At 41.8% G+C, this 20,446-nt stretch overlaps 1 protein-coding gene across 1 annotated transcript in view; it reads left to right on the forward strand.

Moving 5' to 3' along the window:
* Positions 4,466 to 20,446, forward strand: part of ACPP (acid phosphatase, prostate) — a 58,942-nt gene continuing 42,961 nt past the window's right edge. The window contains exons 1-3 of the mRNA XM_021069456.1: positions 4,466 to 4,673; positions 17,325 to 17,420; positions 20,332 to 20,418. Coding sequence (XP_020925115.1) covers positions 4,566 to 4,673; positions 17,325 to 17,420; positions 20,332 to 20,418 — 291 coding nt within the window. The 5' untranslated portion in view covers positions 4,466 to 4,565. The remainder of the gene's footprint in view (positions 4,674 to 17,324; positions 17,421 to 20,331; positions 20,419 to 20,446) is intronic.

Below are 20,446 nucleotides of genomic sequence, written 5' to 3' on the forward strand. Positions count from 1 at the left end.
AGTGTGTATATGTTTATTCGAAACTTTTAATCTATCCCTTCCCTACCATTTCCCCTTTGGTAATCATAAGTTTCTTTTCATGGTCTGTGGGTCTATTTCTGTTTTGTATATTTTTTAATTTGAATTTTTTTCAACTTTGAATTTCAAATTTGAATTTTTTCTTAGATTCCACATATAAACAATATATGTCTTCATCTGGCTTGGTTCGATTAGTTTAATAATCTCCAGGCCCATCCATGTTGCTGTAAATGGCATTATTTCATTCTTTTTTATGGCTGAGTAATATTCCATTGTATAAATATACCATGTCTTCTTTATCTATTTGTCTGTTGATGAACTTTAGGTTTCTTCCTTGTCCTAGCTATTGTAAATAGTGCTGCAATGAACATTAGGGCACATGGATATTTTTTAATTATGGTTTTCTACAGATATATGCCCAGGAGTGGGATTGCATATTCATATGGTAGTTCTATTTTTAGTTTTTTAAGGAGTCTCCATGCTGTTATCCACATTGGCTGCACCAATTTACATTCCCACCAACAGTGTAGGTTCTCTTTTCTCCATACCCTCCTCAGCATTTGTTATTTGTAGATTTTTTCTACCAGTACCATACTGTTTTGATAACTATAGCTTTATAATATAGTCAAATCAGGGAAGCCTGATTCTTCCAGCTCTGTTTTTCTTTCTCAGGATTGCTTTGACTATTTGAGGTCTCTGAGTTTCTATACAAATTTAAAAATTTTTGTTCTAGCTCTGTGAAAAATGCCATTGGTAATTTGATAGGGGTTTCAATGTAGCTTGCCTTGGGTAGTATGGTCATTTTGAAAATGTTGATTCTGTCAATCCAAGAACATGATATACCTTTCTATCTGTTTGTGTCAACATTGATTTCTTTCATCACTCTCTTATAGTTTTTGGAGTATAGGTCTTTTGCTTCCTGAGGTAGATTTATTCCTATGTATTTTATTCTTTTAGATGTGATGGTAAGTGAGGTTATTTATTTAATTTCTCTTTCTGATTCAAAGCAGCTGACTTTTTAACAAAGCTCTGATACAATCATTTGCCTTTATTTTGACATCAATCAATATTATTGTATGCCCACAAGGTCCTTCAGGCACTGATATCCAAATAATAGAATTGTGAACATGTAGCAAGTCAGAGAGTTTAAACATTGCAGTTCTACCTGGGGAATAACCAATATACCTATAACTCCAATCCAGACTCTTCCCAGCCCACTTTGTGCTTTTATAGCCCTTGATCTACCAAGGATTATGATTTTTTTCCCCTATATTTGTTCACTGTCCTGGATTCTATGTTACACTACCCAGATCTCCCTTCATGTGCTGAAGAATTAATTCCCCCCAGTTCTTGGGAATGTGACATCACTCAGCTGTCAACTCCTTTGAGAACTACCATAGCAGAAGAGACCCATTTTAACCCATGGTTACATTCCCTGCCAGGAACAGCCTGCCTCCAATGACTAGCTAATGCAGGGGTAAAGGGCTTGGCTCCCTCCCTCCAATTCAGGACACCTCCAAAAACCCATCTCAGCTTCAGAATTCATAACAGGGTCAGCTGAGGCCCTTTTCTCTCTTTCCAACTCTTTCTCCTCCCCCTACTGTTTTTGATACTGAGAGCACTCCTTACTAAATTTCCTACATGAAAATCTCCACCTGGATGTTTGCCTTCTAAAGAGGCCAACCTGCCCCACTTAAGGAACTTCCAAACACTGGGTCAATTAAGTGTGGAACACTTTGCACATGATGAAAGAAGTACCACAGTGGAATAAAATGATTCAGCCAGTAAGTTCTGCTGATCATTGACAATAAAATAATTGACACCCTTCATTGGTACATCAATAACGACATCCCACCATTTTTTCAAGTTTAACTTTCAAAGCTACCCTATTCATATGTTTATTCCAGAATGATTTTTTAGGTCTTTACAAAGACCTTATGAGTTTATTTATTTATTTATTTTTTTTTTTGTCTTTTGTTGTTGTTGTTGTTGCTATTTCTTGGGCCGCTCCCGCGGCATATGGAGGTTCCCAGGCTAGGGGTCGAATCGGAGCTGTAGCCACCGGCCTACGCCAGAGCCACAGCAACGCGGGATCCGAGCCGTGTCTGCAACCTACACCACAGCTCACGGCAACGCCGGATCGTTAACCCACTGAGCAAGGGCAGGGACCGAACCCGCAACCTCATGGTTCCTAGTCGGATTCGTTAACCACTGCGCCACGACGGGAACTCCCCCTTATGAGTTTAAAGTTGAAGACACCAAAGAAGATTCTAAAATGGGAGCCATCTGAATTTAGAGGGCCTTTGAGACTCAATTTCACAATGTTCAGAATTACACTTGTGATCTTCTCTTCCCTTTATAATTTTTTTTTAGGTCTGCACCTGAGACATATGGAAGTTCCCAGGCTAGGGGTTGAATCAGAGCTGCAAGTGCCAGCCTACACCACAACCATAGCAATGCAGGATCCGAGCTTCGTCTGCAAACTACACCAGAGCTCATGGCAACACTGTATCCTTAACCCACTGAACGAGGCCAGGGATTGAACCCACATCCTCATGGATACTAGTCGGATTCGTTTCCACTGAGCCATGATGGGAATTCCTTCCATTTATAATTTGATGATTCAAGTAGAAGTTAGAATGATGACTGAGTATAAGCCATCTACTTACTCCAACTTGACTTCAGCTTGAGTTGAGAGGTGTTCAATTCAAGTAGCCTTTTCCAGTTCTCTCTATAAAAAGTTGTTGCTGTTGTTGTTATTCAATAAGACATTGAACTGAATCAAGTATCTGGTGCATTTCAAGGCCCATTGTTCAGAGCTAAGCCTGGGAATGGTAAGCAGGTGCTGGGGCTTCCTTTCTCAGGTTGCCTGAGATCAACAGGGATCATTGTGGCAACATTGTCTCTGCCTTGGACAACTTCTCAGTGTTCATCCCCTTTCCCCACACCCATCTCCACAATAACTCACCCATTAAAGTGCCAGTGGGGACTGGTAGGTGGAGAATGTGATGGTAGAGAGAGGGTCACAAGTCCCTTCAAACGTTGAACCCTAACCACACCTGAATTCATTCTCCACACATATTTCCCCACACCTGAGGGAGCAACAGCTCTCCCACACCCCAAGATTACATCACAAGAGAACTCTCCCAGAAAACAAGTTGTTCCCTCTTCTGATGGGATGGGAGCATCAGGACAGGCAGCTCAGCTCAAAATCCCATTTTAGGGAGTTCCCGTCATGGCTCAGTGGTTAACGAATCTGACTAGGAACCATGATGTTGCAGCTTTGATCCCTGGCCCTGCTCAGTGGGTTAAGGATCCAGTGTTACCGTGAGCTGTGGTGTAGGTCGCAGACACAGCTCAGATCCCACGTTGCTGTGGCTCTGGCGTAGGCCGGCGGCTACAGCTCTGATTCAACCCCTGGCCTGGGAACCACCATATGTCGCGGGAGCGGCCCTAGAAAAGGCAAAAAGATGAAAAAAAAAAAAAAATCCCATTTTAGCCCTCATGGGGCTGACAGGTTGGAGACGGAAAGCTAAATACCTCAGTCAGGATTGTGGCTGGAGGAACAAGGGTATGACTCATTCAGACTGTAAGACTCCTGGCCAGAGCTGGTGACTAACAACATAGAGCCATGGGTTATTTTGTTATTGTTATTTTCAAACTGTGTCAGACTAATCCTATTTTTTTGTTGTCGTTGTTGTTGCCTTTTTGTCTTTTCTAGGGCCACACCTGCGGCATATGGAGGTTCCCAGGCTAGGGGTCTAATTGGAGTGATAGCCGCCAGCCTACGCCAGAGCCAAAGCAACGCCAGATCCGAGCCATGTCTGAGACCTACACCACAGCTCACGGCAATGCCGGATCCTTAACCCACTGAGCAAGGTCAAGGATCGAACCCGCAACCTCACGGTTAATGATCCCCAGTCGGGTTCATTAACACCGAGCCATGATGGGAACTCCAGTCTAATCCTAATTTTAAGAAACCTCAGATGAGCCCCAAATATCTTAAAGCATGACTGATTAAAAATCCTCAAAGTAATACTGCTCTTACTTTCTTCAACTTAAAAATGCATGAGAGTTTTAGAAAAGGATGTTTGGCCTGGAGAAGAGACCCAAAATATGCCGGTATCTGCAGTTCCTTCCATCTAATTCTGGATACCTTCCATATAAATCTCCCTCTAATTCTGGATTACCAAAGAGATTATCAATCACTGGCCTACAGTTTCCAAAATTGGGGTTGATCTTTTTCCCAAGCAACAGCCACATCAAACTTTGGATCATACCACATCTAAAGAAAGGATTAACTACAAAGACATGTTTTCTAATGTGCTCTGTGACCTTGAGCAATGGCTCTCCCTTTCTGGGTCTCAGTGTTCTAACTTAAATCCAGAATTCCAGCCCAAACTACCTGGAGATTTTACTATTCAGAAGCCTTGGCTCCTCCCAGGTCCTCCTTCCCTTTCAATCCCTTGTTTAAATAGCTTCCCCTCTAATGGCTTGTGCCCTGGAAGCAGCACCTCCAGGCTCTAGCCAGAAGCACTCTCCCCAACATGAGAGCCACAGCCCTCCGAGTGCCCAGGGCAGCCAGCCTCCTGCTTCTGTTCTCTTTCCGGCTGGACCTCGGTGTGGAACCCAAGGAGCTAAGATTTGTGACATTGGTGAGTAGACTTTTCCTCATTACTTTTCCCTTCAAACTGTTACCAGCAGGGTCTGAAAACCAAGTGTCAGGTTTCATTTTACCCCAGGACACTCTCTGGGAGACCAAACTCAGAAAGTGAATAAGCAAGTTTTGCAAGTTCCTTTTAACGAAGATTAAACATGTCCTGACAAAGTGTGTTTGATTATTTTTTCTTTGCCAATGTTATTTATCTATTTTACAACTGTCTTGAGTGTAGATTCATTCTGACAGCCACACGAGTCCAGGAGACGCTAAACTGGCTTCATTCAGTTTAACGATTATTTTTCCGCAAGCGAAAAAACTGTCATTTTCTGAATTAAGTAGCTCCTTCCCTTTTTGTTTATCAGGGAACTAGAGAATCTACTTGTATATATAATACATATGTGTGTGTGTACAAAAGACTTTGAAGCATAAAAGTGAAACTAAACAGGAGTTTTAGGATGATTTCCTGATACATAGATTTGACTGACCATTGAAAACATGTTTTTCTGTGTGGTGAGGTAGAAGAGGGGCTGGGGCAGTTAATGCATGTTTTCAAGGAAAGAAAATATACTGTTGGCCTTGTTTTTAAAAATATGAAGAGTTTGCAAAATAAAGGGGATTTACCACTTTTTACTATCAGTCCTGGGATGAATCCCTTTATATCTCTTGGTTTCTGTCTTGATCTTTGATTCTCTGTTTCTTTTTTTTTGCGTTTCACTCACTCTCTCTGCCTCTGACTTTCTCCTTGACTTTCACGGCTCTCTCAATCTCTTCAGCACATTTTTTTGGTATATGATGGAGCATATAAGAAGCAAATTTTATTTCCGAAAGAATATCCAAAATTTGTTTTTATAATTTTGAGAGAGATCCCTTTTTACCTAAACATGACGTTCTTATTTTTCTTACCTTGCTATACTCAGAACTTTTTTCTTTCCTTTCTACAGGAAAATTTCATATCCATATGTCCATGCATATCATGATTTTTAGTTCAGTAAATCTTTAGATCATGAGTCAGCAATGAGAGAGAGAACCAGAGCAATAGACCATCAATTTATTTACAAACGATCCACCAGCTGTCAGGCTTCTGTGTTAAAAAGAAGCAGCAGCAGCTGTATGATATTCTGGAGTTCCCTTCGTGGCGCAGTGGTTAATGAATCCGACTAGGAACCATGAGCTTACGGGTTCGGTCCCTGCCCTTGCTCAGTGGGTTAACGTAAAGATCCGGCGTTGCCGTGAGCTGTGGTGTAGGTTGCAGATGCAGCTTGGATCCCGCGTTGCTTTGGCTCTGGCGTAGGCTGGCAGCTACAGCTCCGATTCGACCCCTAGCCTGGGAACCTCCATATGCCGCGGGAGCGGCCCAAAGAAATAGCAAAAAGACAAAAAAAAAAAAAAAAAAGCAGCAGCAGCTGTATGATATTCTGTACGTTATATAGGAAAATCCATGTGAGATAGACTTTTACTTATATCTGTGGGTTCCTTGCCAACATGTGCATTAAGTGTAGGGACTCTGCAGAAATTACGCTGTGGACACTGTGAAACGCTGGTCAAGGGATCATCTTTTTTTGAGAGATTACAGTGAACTCTCAGTTAACTGCATGTGGTTCATTTTCTCCTCCATGTTAGACTACAGCCAGGCTGACTTCCCTTGGCTACCAAACTGTTGTGGGTTTCTTTTCTCCCTCTCCATTCTTGGTTAATGTGCGTTCAGGGACGCCAAGTTAATTCTTCCCTAAGAAAAACCTTACAAAGTTAGCTCTCTAGGAACTGAAAATTTTAACAATTACAAGACTAATTTAACCAATTTTCCTACCTCAGCTTTCTTCCATTAATGGTAGATTAAGAACAATTTAGTACATCTTTCTTTCTTTTTGTAGGGCCACACCTGCAGCATATGGAAGTTCCCAGGCTAGGGATTGAATTGGAGCTGCAGCTGCCGGCCTACACCACAACTCACACAACGCTGGATCTTTAACCCACTGAGAGAGGCCAGGGATCGAACCCTCATCCTCATGGATAATATTCGGGTTTGTAATGTGCTGAGCCACAATGGGAATTCCCAGGACATCTTTCTTTACCCTTACAAAACTACCTCCATCTAAGGATTTAAGCCAGAGATACCACTGTCTTCTTTTCACTGATTATAGAAAATATCTGATTATAAATCTTTCAATTATATACCCAGGGAATTCTCTAGAAAATTATTAGGAGAATCAGAGTAATAGAAAGGTGCCTCTGATTAAAGTGGTAACATTAATGACAACAACCAACTTAAATGCTGTATTATGTGCCAGACACTGTCCTGAGATTTCAATATGGATAGTGTTACATTATCCTCCCAACAAACCTATAAAATAGAGTTACCAGAAAACACAGGATGCCCAATTAAATTTGAACTTCAGATAAATAGCAAATAGTTTTTAGTATATGTATATCTTCCCATGCCATGTTTGGGCATCCTGCATTTTTGATTGATAAATCTGGCAACTGTTCTATAAGGTTTTTGTAAAATCCTTATTAACTCGACCGGCTCCATTTTCAGATGAAGGAATTGAGACACAAAGAGATGAAGCAATTTGTCCAGGGTCACACAGGGTTTAAACCCAGGCCGTGTCATCCCAGAAACCTGCTCTTAATCACCAGACACATTTTGCACCTGCTATGTGATGTCTAACCCAGCACGTGGAGCCGAGGTCTTTCTTTCTGTGGAGGTTTGTGTATTGGCTTCACTCATCATCAGCTGGTGGTTTCCTTGCTTTTCTGCTGTGATCCAAGAAAAATTGATCTTCCTCAATTCTGAAAAACTATTCTTGCTGGAAAGAGCAGGAAACTGTCCTTATTCTCTCTGAAGGAACAGGATTACCAGATGCTCTTTTAAAACAGGCTCACCAGTGTGCATCCTGGGGAATGCTAAGTTTGACAAGTTGTTAACAGGTGTTGCTTGATTTTAAAAAATGGGTTTCAATAGTCAAATAAGCTTTGGGAAGAAAAATGTGGGTTAAACTGTGTTTAATGTTCTCCGAAATGCAGTACTTTTCAGAGTCTTCAATATTCTGATATGTTCTGTGGCTTTCAGGGAAAGGATCTAGTAAATTGCATTTCCTAAATATTGACTACAAAATCCACCTCCTCTTTTTTTTCCAGAATATCCCATAAAACACCCTCAGAGAAGAGAATTGCTATTTTTAAATTTATAGAGAGAATAATAAGTATGATGAGTCCCAACATACCCATCAACTAGCTTCAATAATTATCACTCATGGGCAACCTTGTTTCATCCACATGCTGACATACTCCTAATGGAATTTTGCGAAGTAATCCCACACATCATTATTCCATCCGTAAATAGAAAAATGCCATTTTAAAGCATTCTCTCTCCCCAAAGCTAGGGAAAAGCCGTAAGTTCAGGTGATCTCAAAGAGAAAACTTCCTTCTCATTCCACTAAGTTTTACAAAGAAAAGGATCGTAAGTCACACAGTAGCTCCTCTCATTCTTTGTGGTTAACCATGTGAAATTTCTACTCAAGTCCTTGATGCAAAAGGCCTCCAAATTTTAAGCGTGTCACGGATTGGGTAACTTCCACACTGTAGTTAGGTAAATTCAAGTGGTGCTGGCCATCACACGCTTCCAGGGGCCACAGACCTTCAGAGTTCTTCCTCAGTCCTCCTAGGAAAGCAAAAATTTGGCAGGTTACCCCCCATGCTGGTGGCTGGATGGTGTTGTCGATTTTCTAATGCTATGTGCTAAATGGAAGTTGAAAGCCATACCTAGGAAAACGTTGAACTTTCATTAACTCAATTTCTGGCCTCATTTATCAGATATAGAACCAAGAAGAGGTCACTTAATCCAGCTGAGTCTCAGATTCCTAAACTCAAAGATGGAAATAATGACCATGATGATAATTTCTATTCACAGACCTGTTTAGGTTTAAACGGCATGATATACATAGAGCCTAAAAGTTTCCATCTGAACCATTTTTAAGTATACAATTCAATGGCCTTAGGTGTATTCACATTGTTTTGCTACCATTGAAACCATCCATCTCCAGAGTTCTCTTCATCTTGCAAAACTGAAACTTTGTTCCCATTAAATAGTAACACCTCAGCTTCCCCTCCCCTGGCCCCCACAACCACCATTTGACTTCCTGACTCTGTGGATTTGGCTACTCCACATATTTCATGTAAGTGGAATCATACAGTACTTGTCTTTTTGTGACTGGCTCATTTTACTTAACATTATGCCTTCAAGGTTCTAGATGATGCTTCATTATTTTTCAGCAAATACAACTTAGGGTGTTAGATATCATGTCAAATAGAACCTATGCTAACTTTTTTTGATTTTTGTTTGTTTGTTTGTTTTGTTTTTTTAAGGGCCGCACCTGCAGCACATGGAAGTTCCCAGGCTAGGGGTCAAATCAGAGCTACAGATGCCGGCCACTGCCACTGGCCACAGCCACAGCCACGGCAACGCCAGATCCGAGCCGCTTCTGCAAACTACACCACAGCTCATGGCAACACCGGATCCTTAACCCACTGACTGAGGCCAGGGATCGAATCTGCCTCCTCATGTATACTTTTTGGGTTTGTTACCGCTGAGCCACGACAGGAACTCCCTTATGCTAACTTTGTACTCAAGTGCCCCCTACCTGTGAACTCTAACTTATTTTCTCTTGGGAGAGACACAGGTCTGTGTGTACGTGTGGCTTGAGGCCGGGAGAAGCTGGAGGGGAGAACACAGAGGGGAAAAGCAGAGCAAAGACCCGAGTTGGAGCAGAAAGCAGCAGACCTGGAAAAGAAAGGATGAGTTTCTTCCAAAAATTGTGAAAGAAGAAGAATCCTCATGGCTTGACTATGGCTATTAAGGAAGAGAAAGGGGTCAAAACGAGCCTGTTTTCTAATTTTGGTTGTTGGAAAGATGATGATGCCATGGAGATGGGGTACATGAAAGGCATCAACCATATGAACGTCCTCAAAAGGAATATGAGATATAAACACCAACGAAATTATAATATTGTGTGCTACACAATACCATACAGCATAGTGGTTAAAGTGCAGGCTCATGAATCAGACCTCTGGGGTGTGAATACCAGCTCAACCTCTTACAAGCCATGTAACTATGGATGAGTAGCTTAACCTTCCTTGGGTCTCAGTTTCATCATCAGTAAAGTGGGGATAAGTACTTTGTGGAGTTACTGTGAGGCTTGAGTTAATACCTAAAAGTACTCATAAGTCTATCTGGTAAATGCCTAACTTTAGGTAACTATAGTGTTATGGTGATTATACACATAATCACAATTACCTCATGTTCACATAACCAGTTAATTAAAATAGCAAATTTTTAGTATTTTTTTCTTTTTATTCTCCAAGGATGAAGCAGTTAAGTGCATTTCTTTTTCTTTTTCTTTTTTGGCCTCTCCTGGGCCAGGGATCAGATCCGAGCCACAGTTGTAACCTATGCCACAGCCACGGCAATGCCCGATCCTTTAACACACTGTGCTGGACTGGGGATCGAACCTGCATCCTGGCACTGCAGGGATGCCGCCTGATTAGCTGACACCACAGCAGGAACTCCTGCCTTTTTTAATTTTGATAGGTTTTCTTCTCGGCTTTGAGCTCCTGAACCAATAAAAACTGGAAAAAATATATACATTTAAAATGTAATGAGTTAAACAGGTTTCACTCATTTCAACTTTGACTTACTAATCTACTGAAACACTTGTCCTTTCCTTCAGAAATCTGGCTAGATTAGGTTACTACTTGCCCTTTTCTTTGCTTCATCTTCATTGTTATGTTTGAACAGCACCTTTGAATACATGCAGAAACTTCTCAAGGCCTATAAACCTCTTTTTCACATCAATTGAAATAAGACTTACAGTTCCAGCTACTGTATTGAAAGCATCCTCTAGATGCCATGTTCTTTGCATTCTGTTTTTTGAATCCCCAAAATGATCCCATAAGTCATGTAATATTGTCTTGGTATCACATGAGAGTACTGGAAACGGAGTTCCTGTTGTGGCTCAGCGGTCAACAAACCCAACTAGGATCCATGAGGATGCAAGTTCGAGGCTTCACTCAGTGAGTTAAGGACCCTCAGTGGGTTAAGGATCTGGCATTGCCGTGAGCTGCAGTGTAGGTCATGCAGCTCAGATTTTTCGTTGCTGTGGCTGCAACATAGCCAGCAGCTTTAGCTCTGATTTGACCCCTTGCCTGGGAACTTCCATATGCAGTGGGTACAGGCCCTAAAAAAACCCGAAAAAATAGAGTAGTGGAAAGCGCTGGAACTTTCAGTGGAGTACTGAGTCCTAGGGACTTCAGAGGTAACCGTCTGGGGGCACATCTCTAACTTATGGGCTGGCCGATGAAAGATGTACCAGATAAAACTCTACCCTGCAAAAAAAAAAAAAAAAAAAAAAAAAAAATCAGAGTTCATGCCTCAGCTGACAAACAGCATCTCCTCATCTCTCTCCCCTGTGTTGTGGCTCCCTAATTGCCAGGGTCAAGGAGTAGCACAGCCATCTGTGGGGACCTGCAGGCCTTTCATGGACATTTGCTGGACAGGCCACTGTGCACTGAGGGTTGGTGCTGGGACAAGTAGGAGGTCACCTCAGTTAGCTTATGCAAAGCTCCTCCCACTTTTATGCCAATGCATCTTGCAAATTTTCAGGGTGTTGCACTCATCAGGAAAATTATATTGGGCTCAAGACATTTCAGTCAGCCGGGTTGCCACCATAGGCACTTGCTTTCAAATTGTCCTAAATCCAAAGGAAGAATTAATTATCGTTAGGGAAATAAAAGTAGAGGAGAGATGATTAGAAATTAATAGAAGTATTTCTCAAAGGAGAAATATTTCCCTCTGCTCAACGGATAGTTCTCATCTGCCCCAATATGCTGCACACTGTTTGCAACAAGAAAGGAAGTATGAGTGGGGAGCTAAGGTAAAGGCCTGGATAACATAACGACGACCAGGAAAATAATAGTGACAAATATAATAACAAATTTCACATACTGAGCACATCCTAGGTGTTCAGTAGTGTGATGATGGCTTTGCGGATATTACATATTTAGTTCTCATGATTCTCCTGCATGGACAATAATGATTTTCTCATTTTGTAGAGAGGGAAATCAAGACATGCAGAAGTTTATCATTTCCTCAGGGTCACTCTGCGAGGTGTTGATGAAGTAGGGGTTTGAGCCCAGGTCTAAGTTATTCAAACCCAGAGCATTTCTGAGATACCAGGCAATTGTACACAGTATAAAAACTTCATCCCTCCCCTCTCCTGCAGGCCTCTGTGCTCCTGGGCCCTGGATGCCCAAGGCCTGTCTGCTTTCCTCGAGGCCAGTGCATGACGTGTTCCCACCCAAGCAGTCAGCTTCCCTGCTTACCTCTGAAGTGACATTCATTTACCCAACTCATTCATTTCTCCCTAGACTTTCACTTTTTAATTCTTTTTACCAAGAGTTATTTCTCAGTTCCTAAAAGAAGAAAATGAAATAACTTTTATCCATGGCAAAGTTTGTGCATCAAGAGATTTTCATGACTTGGAGCACGCTAACAAAATAAATAGGGAGGGGAGTTTAATGCCACGAGCCAAGGTCCTTTTAGGATTTCCAGAATCATCCCAAAGTTGTACCATGTGTCTTGAATTCCAAACCTGAAAGAACAATATGATGGTTTATTGGACTCTAATCTAATCCAGGGACAGACTCACTGTTCTAAAAGCAAAGGCAATATCTAATGCTGGGTATGAGGCGAAAGATAAGAGAATGAAATAAAGGAGGAAGAGGAGCAGACGGAGCACACCTTGGTGATAAGCAGGGATGAAAGTTCAAAAGCCTGTGAAATGAGAAGATTGGAAAGAAAGCTGTTGTATATCTGAAGGAGCTGAACCAAACCTGAGATTCATTCATGCAGCAAAACAAAGCACTATGTGTGTACTTACTGGGTGCCAGGCCCTGTTGTTGATACCGCAGTGCCCGTGACAGCAAGGACTCTGCTTTCAGGGAGTTTCTGGGGAGAGGGGGAGCCATACACGCGCGCGCACACACACACACACACACACAATTTGAAAAACAAAAAAAATACCAAAGATAAAAATGCAACCACGATATGGGAGAGAGATCAAGCAGGAGATACTTGATACTGGGTGAACAAGAAAGGCCTCTCTGAAGAAGTTGCTTTTCTCAGGACAAGCCTGAATGTAGTGGCTGAGTGAATGTGCCAGGAGATGCAGAAGCAGGACATTCCAGGCAGATGGAACATGAAAGCCCTGAGGCTAGAACACAATGTATTGGAAAGGACAGCAGAGGAACTCATGCCACACATGAGCTGGACTAAATGGTGGACTCATAGGGGCTCATTATAAAAACTCATTGTAAAAAGATATACTTTTGTATAACTTTCTGCTTTTCCACACACCAAAAAAAGTTTTAATAGAATGAGGGGATATTAGAGGGTTCTAAGCAAATCAAGAGACTATGCTGTTTGATACTTTTAAAAGGAGTACTTGACTGCTACAAGGGAAGAGGGACCGGACATGGTGTCCTCAGGGCCTCCACATCCTAAGAAAGGCACCAAATCTGGTTAGTAGACTTGATGGAACAGAGTCAGTCACCAAACCATTCTTCTTTTTCAAAAAGTTACCTGTGATTTAAAAGAGTGAAGTGTTTGTGGTGTGGTGGGGAGAGATGTGGGCTCCCATCATGGAGCCCACGGCTTAGTCCACCTCTTTGTGCCTCAGTTTCCTTATCTGTTCAAGGCAGCAGTTGTGCCCACCTGTCCTCGCAGAGTTGTAAGAATTACAAGAGATTTCAGGGGAAGGATTATGCAATACCAGGGAAGGTGGCACAAACGTAAGGGATTGTTATTAACTTGGATGTCTTCATTTTACAATTACCAATGGTGCAAACGGTCCTACTGCTAATAACATAGTCTTAGGTTTCAAAGGATTTGATAGAGTCTGACTGCTGGACTGAGAACAGAGGCTATATATTTGGCAGAGCCACAGTTAAGAAGATTGCCCTTCCACAGACTTAAATAATGCCTGGGTATAGTCCAAAGGCTTCAGCTGAACTGGAGAAACTCCAGAAGCTCAAGTATATGCTTCACCTGCATATGCTTCAGAGCACAGGTGCACGCGTGCGCCCATACACACACACACACACACACACACACACACACTCTTTGATGTCTAGCTCAGGAGGTGGGGTGTGGTTTATTAAGTGTTTCTGTGGACCATTCCTTCTAAAGAGTTCAGGGCATGTTTTAGCCAGTACCTCAGAAACCCTGAAAGTTTACTGAAATGTAAGGGAGTATAATTATTTATGATCTATAAGGACAGAGTAGGAAACATTGCCCAAGTCTCATGGTTTTATTCCAGCTCCACTCTTTAAAACACTCCTTTAAATGGATCACACTGGTTCCCCCCCTCCCCAGGTCATGCTGTCATTTAGTTGCATAACCTTAGTTTTAGTTTTTAAATGTTTGGGGTTGTTTCTCACATCAAGGTTTTGGTTTCCTCTGATGCAGCACAACCCCCTACTTCCTACACACCTACAACTTCCAGTGTCAGAGGGAAAAAGTAGAATTCATAAAGAAGCCCCAGATCCTAGATGGTCCACTGGTGGGATGCTAAGGGGTGTATTTGAGCAGAGAGAAGTGAGACTTTTACACAGGTTCAGAAGCTGGTGTTGGAGATATATGGCCTGTGTTGGGGTCTTGGCTGTGCTCTTTACATGCTGTGTGACCTTGGGCAGGTCACTTAGCTAAGGTCAGTTTCCTTCTTTGTGAAATGGAGATAATGATAGTAACTGCTCTATAGAATTGATAAGAAGATTAAATGTATGAGGAGCACTTAGTATAGCTTCTAGGACAAAGCAAGCATTCAGATAGTGTTGAGGAGTTATTGTGGTTATAGGCTGGTAGGAAGTGGTATAAATTTTACTACAATGTCTCTCATCCAGCTTCTCTTTGCCCAACTCGGTGGCTCTGAACAGGAAGTGGGAGGGGTGGCCCCCAGAGGACATTTGGCAGTGTCTGGAGACCTTTTCATTGTCACCCTGGCATCTAGTGGGCAAAGGCCAGGGACACTGCTAAACATCCTACAGCCCCCAACAGGGAATTATCCAGCCCCAGATATCAACAGTGCTAAGGCTGAGAAACACTGGAAACTAAGAAAATGTGGGGTGTATGATCTATTGAAACCACATAACCCTGCTGTATAGCACAGGGAACTATACCCAATCACCTGTGATGGAACATGACCGAAGATAATATGAGAAAAAGAATGTATATATATTTATGACTCGGTCACTTTGCTGTACATCAGAAATTGACAGAACATTGTAAATCAACTATAATAAAAAATTTTTTTAAATCACATAATAACTTTACTTATATCTGGGAAGGTGTTTTGCACAATTATCTGGCATCTGAAAAGTCTAACGTGTTTTGACTGTGGAAAGAGAAGCACTAGTGATTCGTCTCAACAATTTCTGATCAGGACCAAGTCACCTCTAGTTTCTAGTAACTGTAGATGCTCATCAGAGAGTATGCAGCCTTCCTGCTGCCATGAGGGGACCACTCATGACAGAAATTCCTTATCTGACCAAAATAATTTAAGATCACTACACCATTGTCCCTCTGTTTGCTGTATTCTGTTACACTGAGGTTTTAATTTCTCACCAGTTAAGAGAGTTAGTTTTCCTCAAATACTTGCAACACCACCCAGGTCTCTGAAGCCTCCCTCACCTTCCTGGAATTCCATCCCAAAGATGACAAAAGTTTCAGACTTCCTTACGCTGTCTCTGCTGAACTGTTTTACAGGATTTCAAAGGAGAAGCCTCTTGGCTTTCTCTTCAATGGAGTATCTTAACCACGTAGTATGAGTGAAAAGTAGAGGAAATCTCAGAGAATGAAAGGTGTTATGCAGCCCTCCTCTGTATTAAAAATGGTTGCTGACATCAGTGCGACTTCATCTTGTATTTCTTGAGGTTTTTCTTTCCTTATCTTTTGCTTATAAAATAGCTCTGGGATGTATACATATATATGACTGGGTCACTTTGCTGTAAGGAGAAATTGACGAAACAATGTAAATCAACTATAATAAAAATCTTTTTAAAAACATTTGTTAAAGATAATAACCAATTCAAAAAAATTTTTTTAGTAAAATAGCATTGTGTTTGGTTTGTTATTCTATTCAGAGAGCATTTTAGAATCAAAGTACCAAGGTTTCAAAAGTCCACACTACTCTCCCCAAGGAGTAAAATGTGCAGAGTAGCATGATGACATGCATACAAATCCAGAAGTATGTTTTTATTATTAAAGTATGGTTAAAAAAATAAAAAATTTTAAAAAATAATTTAAAAAAGAGGGGTTCCTGTCATGGTGCAGTGGTTAACGAATCCAACTAGGAACCACGAGGTTGCAGGTTCGATCCCTGGCCTCGCTCAGTGGGTTAAGGATCCGGTATTGCCATGAGCTGTGGTGTAGGTCGCAGATGAAGCTTGGATCCCGTGTTGCTGTGGCTCTGGTGTAGGCCAGCATCTGCAGCTCCGATTAGACCCCTAGCCTGGGAACCTCCATATGCCAAGGGAGCGGCCCTAGCAAAGGCAAAAAGACCAAAAATAAATAAATTAATTAATTAAATAAAGTTTAGTTAAATTATAATGTTTCATCAAGTTCTGTTGTACAATAAAGTGACCCAGTCAGACGTATGTTTTAAAGTGTTGAGAATTAGCTTTTCTAATCCCGCACTTGCAAGCCCTTTATCCCTCACCTCCTCAAAACTAATAAATCATTGGCTCAATGCAATCATTTGCATTGGCTCAATGCAAATTGTATGTAGCATTTAGGAATTCAGGTTATGGCTCAGCGGAAACGAGTCTGACTAGTAACCATCAGGACGCAGGTTCGATCCCTGGTCTCCCTCAGTGGGTTACGTATCTGGTGTTGTTGTGAGCTGTGGTGTGGGTTGCAGATGTGGCTCGGATCCCTCATTGGTATGGCTGTGGCATAGGCCGGTAGCTACGGCTCCAATTGGGCCCCTAGCCTGGGAACCTGCGTATGCCACAGGTGCAGCCCTAAAAATACAAAAAAAAAAAAAAAAGTATGTAGCATTTAAGAGCCACTATTTTTGTTATATATAAAAACATTATTGATGTTATTACATAATTAAATAAGGAATACTTCGCATCAGAGCTTGTCTGCAGTGAGGTGATATTGTTAACCTTTGTGTTCAGTCTTGCCCTATCTGGATGTGCAAACCAGTCTCCACAGTGGGTCACCTGACTTCTAATGGCTCATCACTGTGTCACTCACATTACCTGAAACAGTAGCAGTTCACTGACAGTTTGCCTGTGTTTCAGGTAATGTGAATCCCAAAAGGATGAGCCACTAGAAAACAATTCGTGAATTTAGAACAGTTCTTCTTAACCTGAAATTTACCTGCCACGGTCTTTAGAATCCTGATGCTCTGGCTGCATCTCAAACTAATGATATCAAAATCACCAGGGGTGGGATCCAGTCCTCAGAATTTTTTTAATTTCCCAGGTGAGTAGCCAAGTTTGAGAACCAGTGATGTAGAGGAAAATGTATCATGATGAGCAGAAGCAAAACATCTAAGTTGGTAACATAACTCTCTCAATCTATTTTCAGGTGTTCAGGCATGGAGACCGAAGTCCCATTGAAACCTTTCCTAAGGACCCTATTAAGGAATCCTCATGGCCACAAGGATTTGGACAACTCACTCAGGTTGGCTAGATTTTTAGCTAAAGGTTGCTGATGAGTTTCAAGGGAGACTCTGTGGGATTGTTATATGTCGAAACCTTGTAACTACTTTACTCAGATCTGGGAAAGTGTTTTGCAGAGTTACCTGGGACTGAAAATGTTTTGAGGAGTTCTCTGGTGGCCTAGCAGGTTAAGGATCCAGCATTGTTGCTGCTATGGCTTGGGTTACCTCTGTGTGTGGTTTTGATCCCTGGCCGGGAACTTTCTGCATGCTGCAAGAAAGAAAGAAAGAGAAAGAGAAGGAAAGAAAGAAAATATGTTTTGATTATGGAATGAGAGGCATGAATGATTAGCTTCAAGAATTTCTGATCATGACCAATTCACCCCTAGTGACTAGTAACTGTTGGAAAATTGTATAGGGTTGTCTGTTTTGATCTTTTTTACTCTGTTGGCTTTATTAAAGCATAAGACTTGTTCATGGACAACAAAAAAATACATGAGTTTGAAGATGCTGAAGGGAGAAAAGAATTACTTATAAGCCATCCCTTGAGTTTCTCAGGCTCCACTTGAGAAAGTAGAAAATAATCCTGAATCAGGCAGGATTAGGGAAATACGATTTCTTTGTAAGTGCTGATGCCGAAATTACTCCTTACCTGACCAAAGAAGCTTATCGGTCAGATGGATGTATTTGGATGGAAGCTTCTTTGGTCAGGTAAAGAGTTACCATTGTGGCTTAGCAATAATTAACCCAACTAGTATCCATGAGGACATGAGTTTGATCCTTGAACTTGTTCAGTGGGTTAAGGATCCAACATTGCTGTGAGCTGTGTGGTACAGCAGTAACTCTGATTCTGCCCTTAGCCTGGGAACTTCCATATGCCGCAGGTGCAGTCCTAAGAAGACAAAAAAAAAAAAAAAAGGTGGTCAAGTAAACACAGGGAGCCCTTCTTCCTAAGGAGCACAGGAGAAGGTGAGCTGAGGAACAAACACGGCTGTAAGCAACGCTCCAGTGCCCCTCCCCATTCCCCTGTTAGAGTGGGGGGCTATTCTCTTTGGAGGCACAAGGTGCAAGTTCTGACCTGGCCCTGAACTTCCCAGTGCTATAGGAGCACCAACCCCCCCCCACCCCTCCCACCCTGCCAAAAATAAAAAACAAGAAACAAAAACACTCAAGGCTGCTCTGTAACACCGGTGGCTCTGTAGAGACTCCTGTTCCCTTGCTGGTTCTAGTAAGACCAAAGTTTCTTCCAGACTGTGGGATCTGGATTCTTCTGGTATTCCCCTGACTAGCCACCAGGTTCTCCTAGATCTGTGTTTCTCAACCTTCCAAGTGCAAAGGAATTATTTGAGGCTCTTGTTAAAAATGCAGATTCTGATTCATTGGGTTTGACAAGGCCTGAGAGTCTGCATTTCTTGTTCTTTTTTTTTAAAATAATGATTTTAATTTTTTCCGTTATAGCTGGTTTACAGTGTTCTGTCAATTTTCTACTGTACAGCATTCTGCATTTCTGACATACTCCTACGTATGCCCATGGTGCTGGTACAAGGCCACTCCTGAAGTAGCAAGTTTCTAGAAATCAAATTCCTGCCCTTGGCTGGGTCCTTCCAATCTACATAATGACGAAGTAATGATTCTCTTTGAGTTCTATGGTTCAAAGATTCTCAAATGGTCTCTGTCAAGCGCCACCACCAGGAAACTTTTCAGAAATGTAAATTCTCAGGCCCCACAAACTGAACCAGAAACTGAGGATGAGGTCTGGGAATCTTTGTTTTAATAAGTCCTCCAGGTGATTCTGTGCATGCTAGGGTTTGAAAACCACTGCTGTATAGTAGACAACTACTTTCTTAAAAGTTAGCTTTATGTTAGAACAACAAATTACATCCAAGGTATCTGCTTCTTCAGCTACCTGGGTCATTCAGGAAACTCACAAACCTCAAAGCACACATTTTTCTTTTCCTACCTCTTTTCCCATCTAGAAGGGTAGCCAGGAGTGGCAATTAGTGAGTGGAACCAAGGAGAAGCCACATAGACCACATCTTCTCTGATTTCTGAAGCACTGGTGAGGCAGGCTCTGGATTAAAGAGAGACTTGAATGCCATGTTACCCAAAGGATGGCACTCTATGACATAGATCTGAATCACCCAGGGCATTTGTTAAAATGCAGATCCCAGAGCTACACCCAGGATCTGATGACCTGGAATCTGGGGGAAATGCTGAGGAATCTGCATTTCAATAAGCACTCTAGATAATTTTGCTTCTGATGCACAGTAATGCTTGAGGATCACTGAGCTAAGGCAACACTTCAAGGATTGCTTGCCACCAGAATCTTAATGTGCTTATTAAAAACAGATTCCTGAGTTCCATCCCAAACGATTCTGGTTCAGTAGGTCGAGGGTGGGGCCTATTTAATTTGATTTTTAACATACTCCCAAGTGATGTAATACCGCTGATCCACAGACCACACTTTGAGTAATAGGCTCTAGTTTTTCATGAATCAGACATAGGTGAACGGTACAGATAATAAACCATTGCACCCAGAGGTTGAAAGTGATCTTTAGATTCATCAAGCCCAACCTCTTGTCAGATGGCTGAATTTCTTCCATATGGTCAACCAGCCCTTGATATTGCTCTACCAACAAAGATGAAGCACTCAGTGTTCAAGGCACCGCAGAGATGAACCATTTACTTAGGTCCATCACCAGCCATGAACTGAGCAAGGTCTGTGTTAAGTCTGAATGATGATGAATTGAGTTTTCTCAGGGAGTCATGTCTAAAGATTACAGCTCTCTGCCTATTTTTCATTTTAAAATGTGTTGTTGTGGTGGAACTATTAAAGTACACCACTGTTCACTCTACATATGCAAAGAGGAGAGATGAGACTCATAGTTTCACAGAACTTACTTTCACTAATTTTTGCTTTGATTTGTTCCATAGCTGGGCATGGAGCAACATTATGAACTTGGAGAATATATCAGGAAACGATATGAAAAATTCTTGAACGAGTCCTATAAACATGAACAGGTAAGTCGGGAAGCTAATGTGGGGAACT

This window comes from Sus scrofa, chromosome 13 (genome assembly GCF_000003025.6).
Source record: "Sus scrofa isolate TJ Tabasco breed Duroc chromosome 13, Sscrofa11.1, whole genome shotgun sequence".
NCBI lineage: Eukaryota > Metazoa > Chordata > Mammalia > Artiodactyla > Suidae > Sus > Sus scrofa.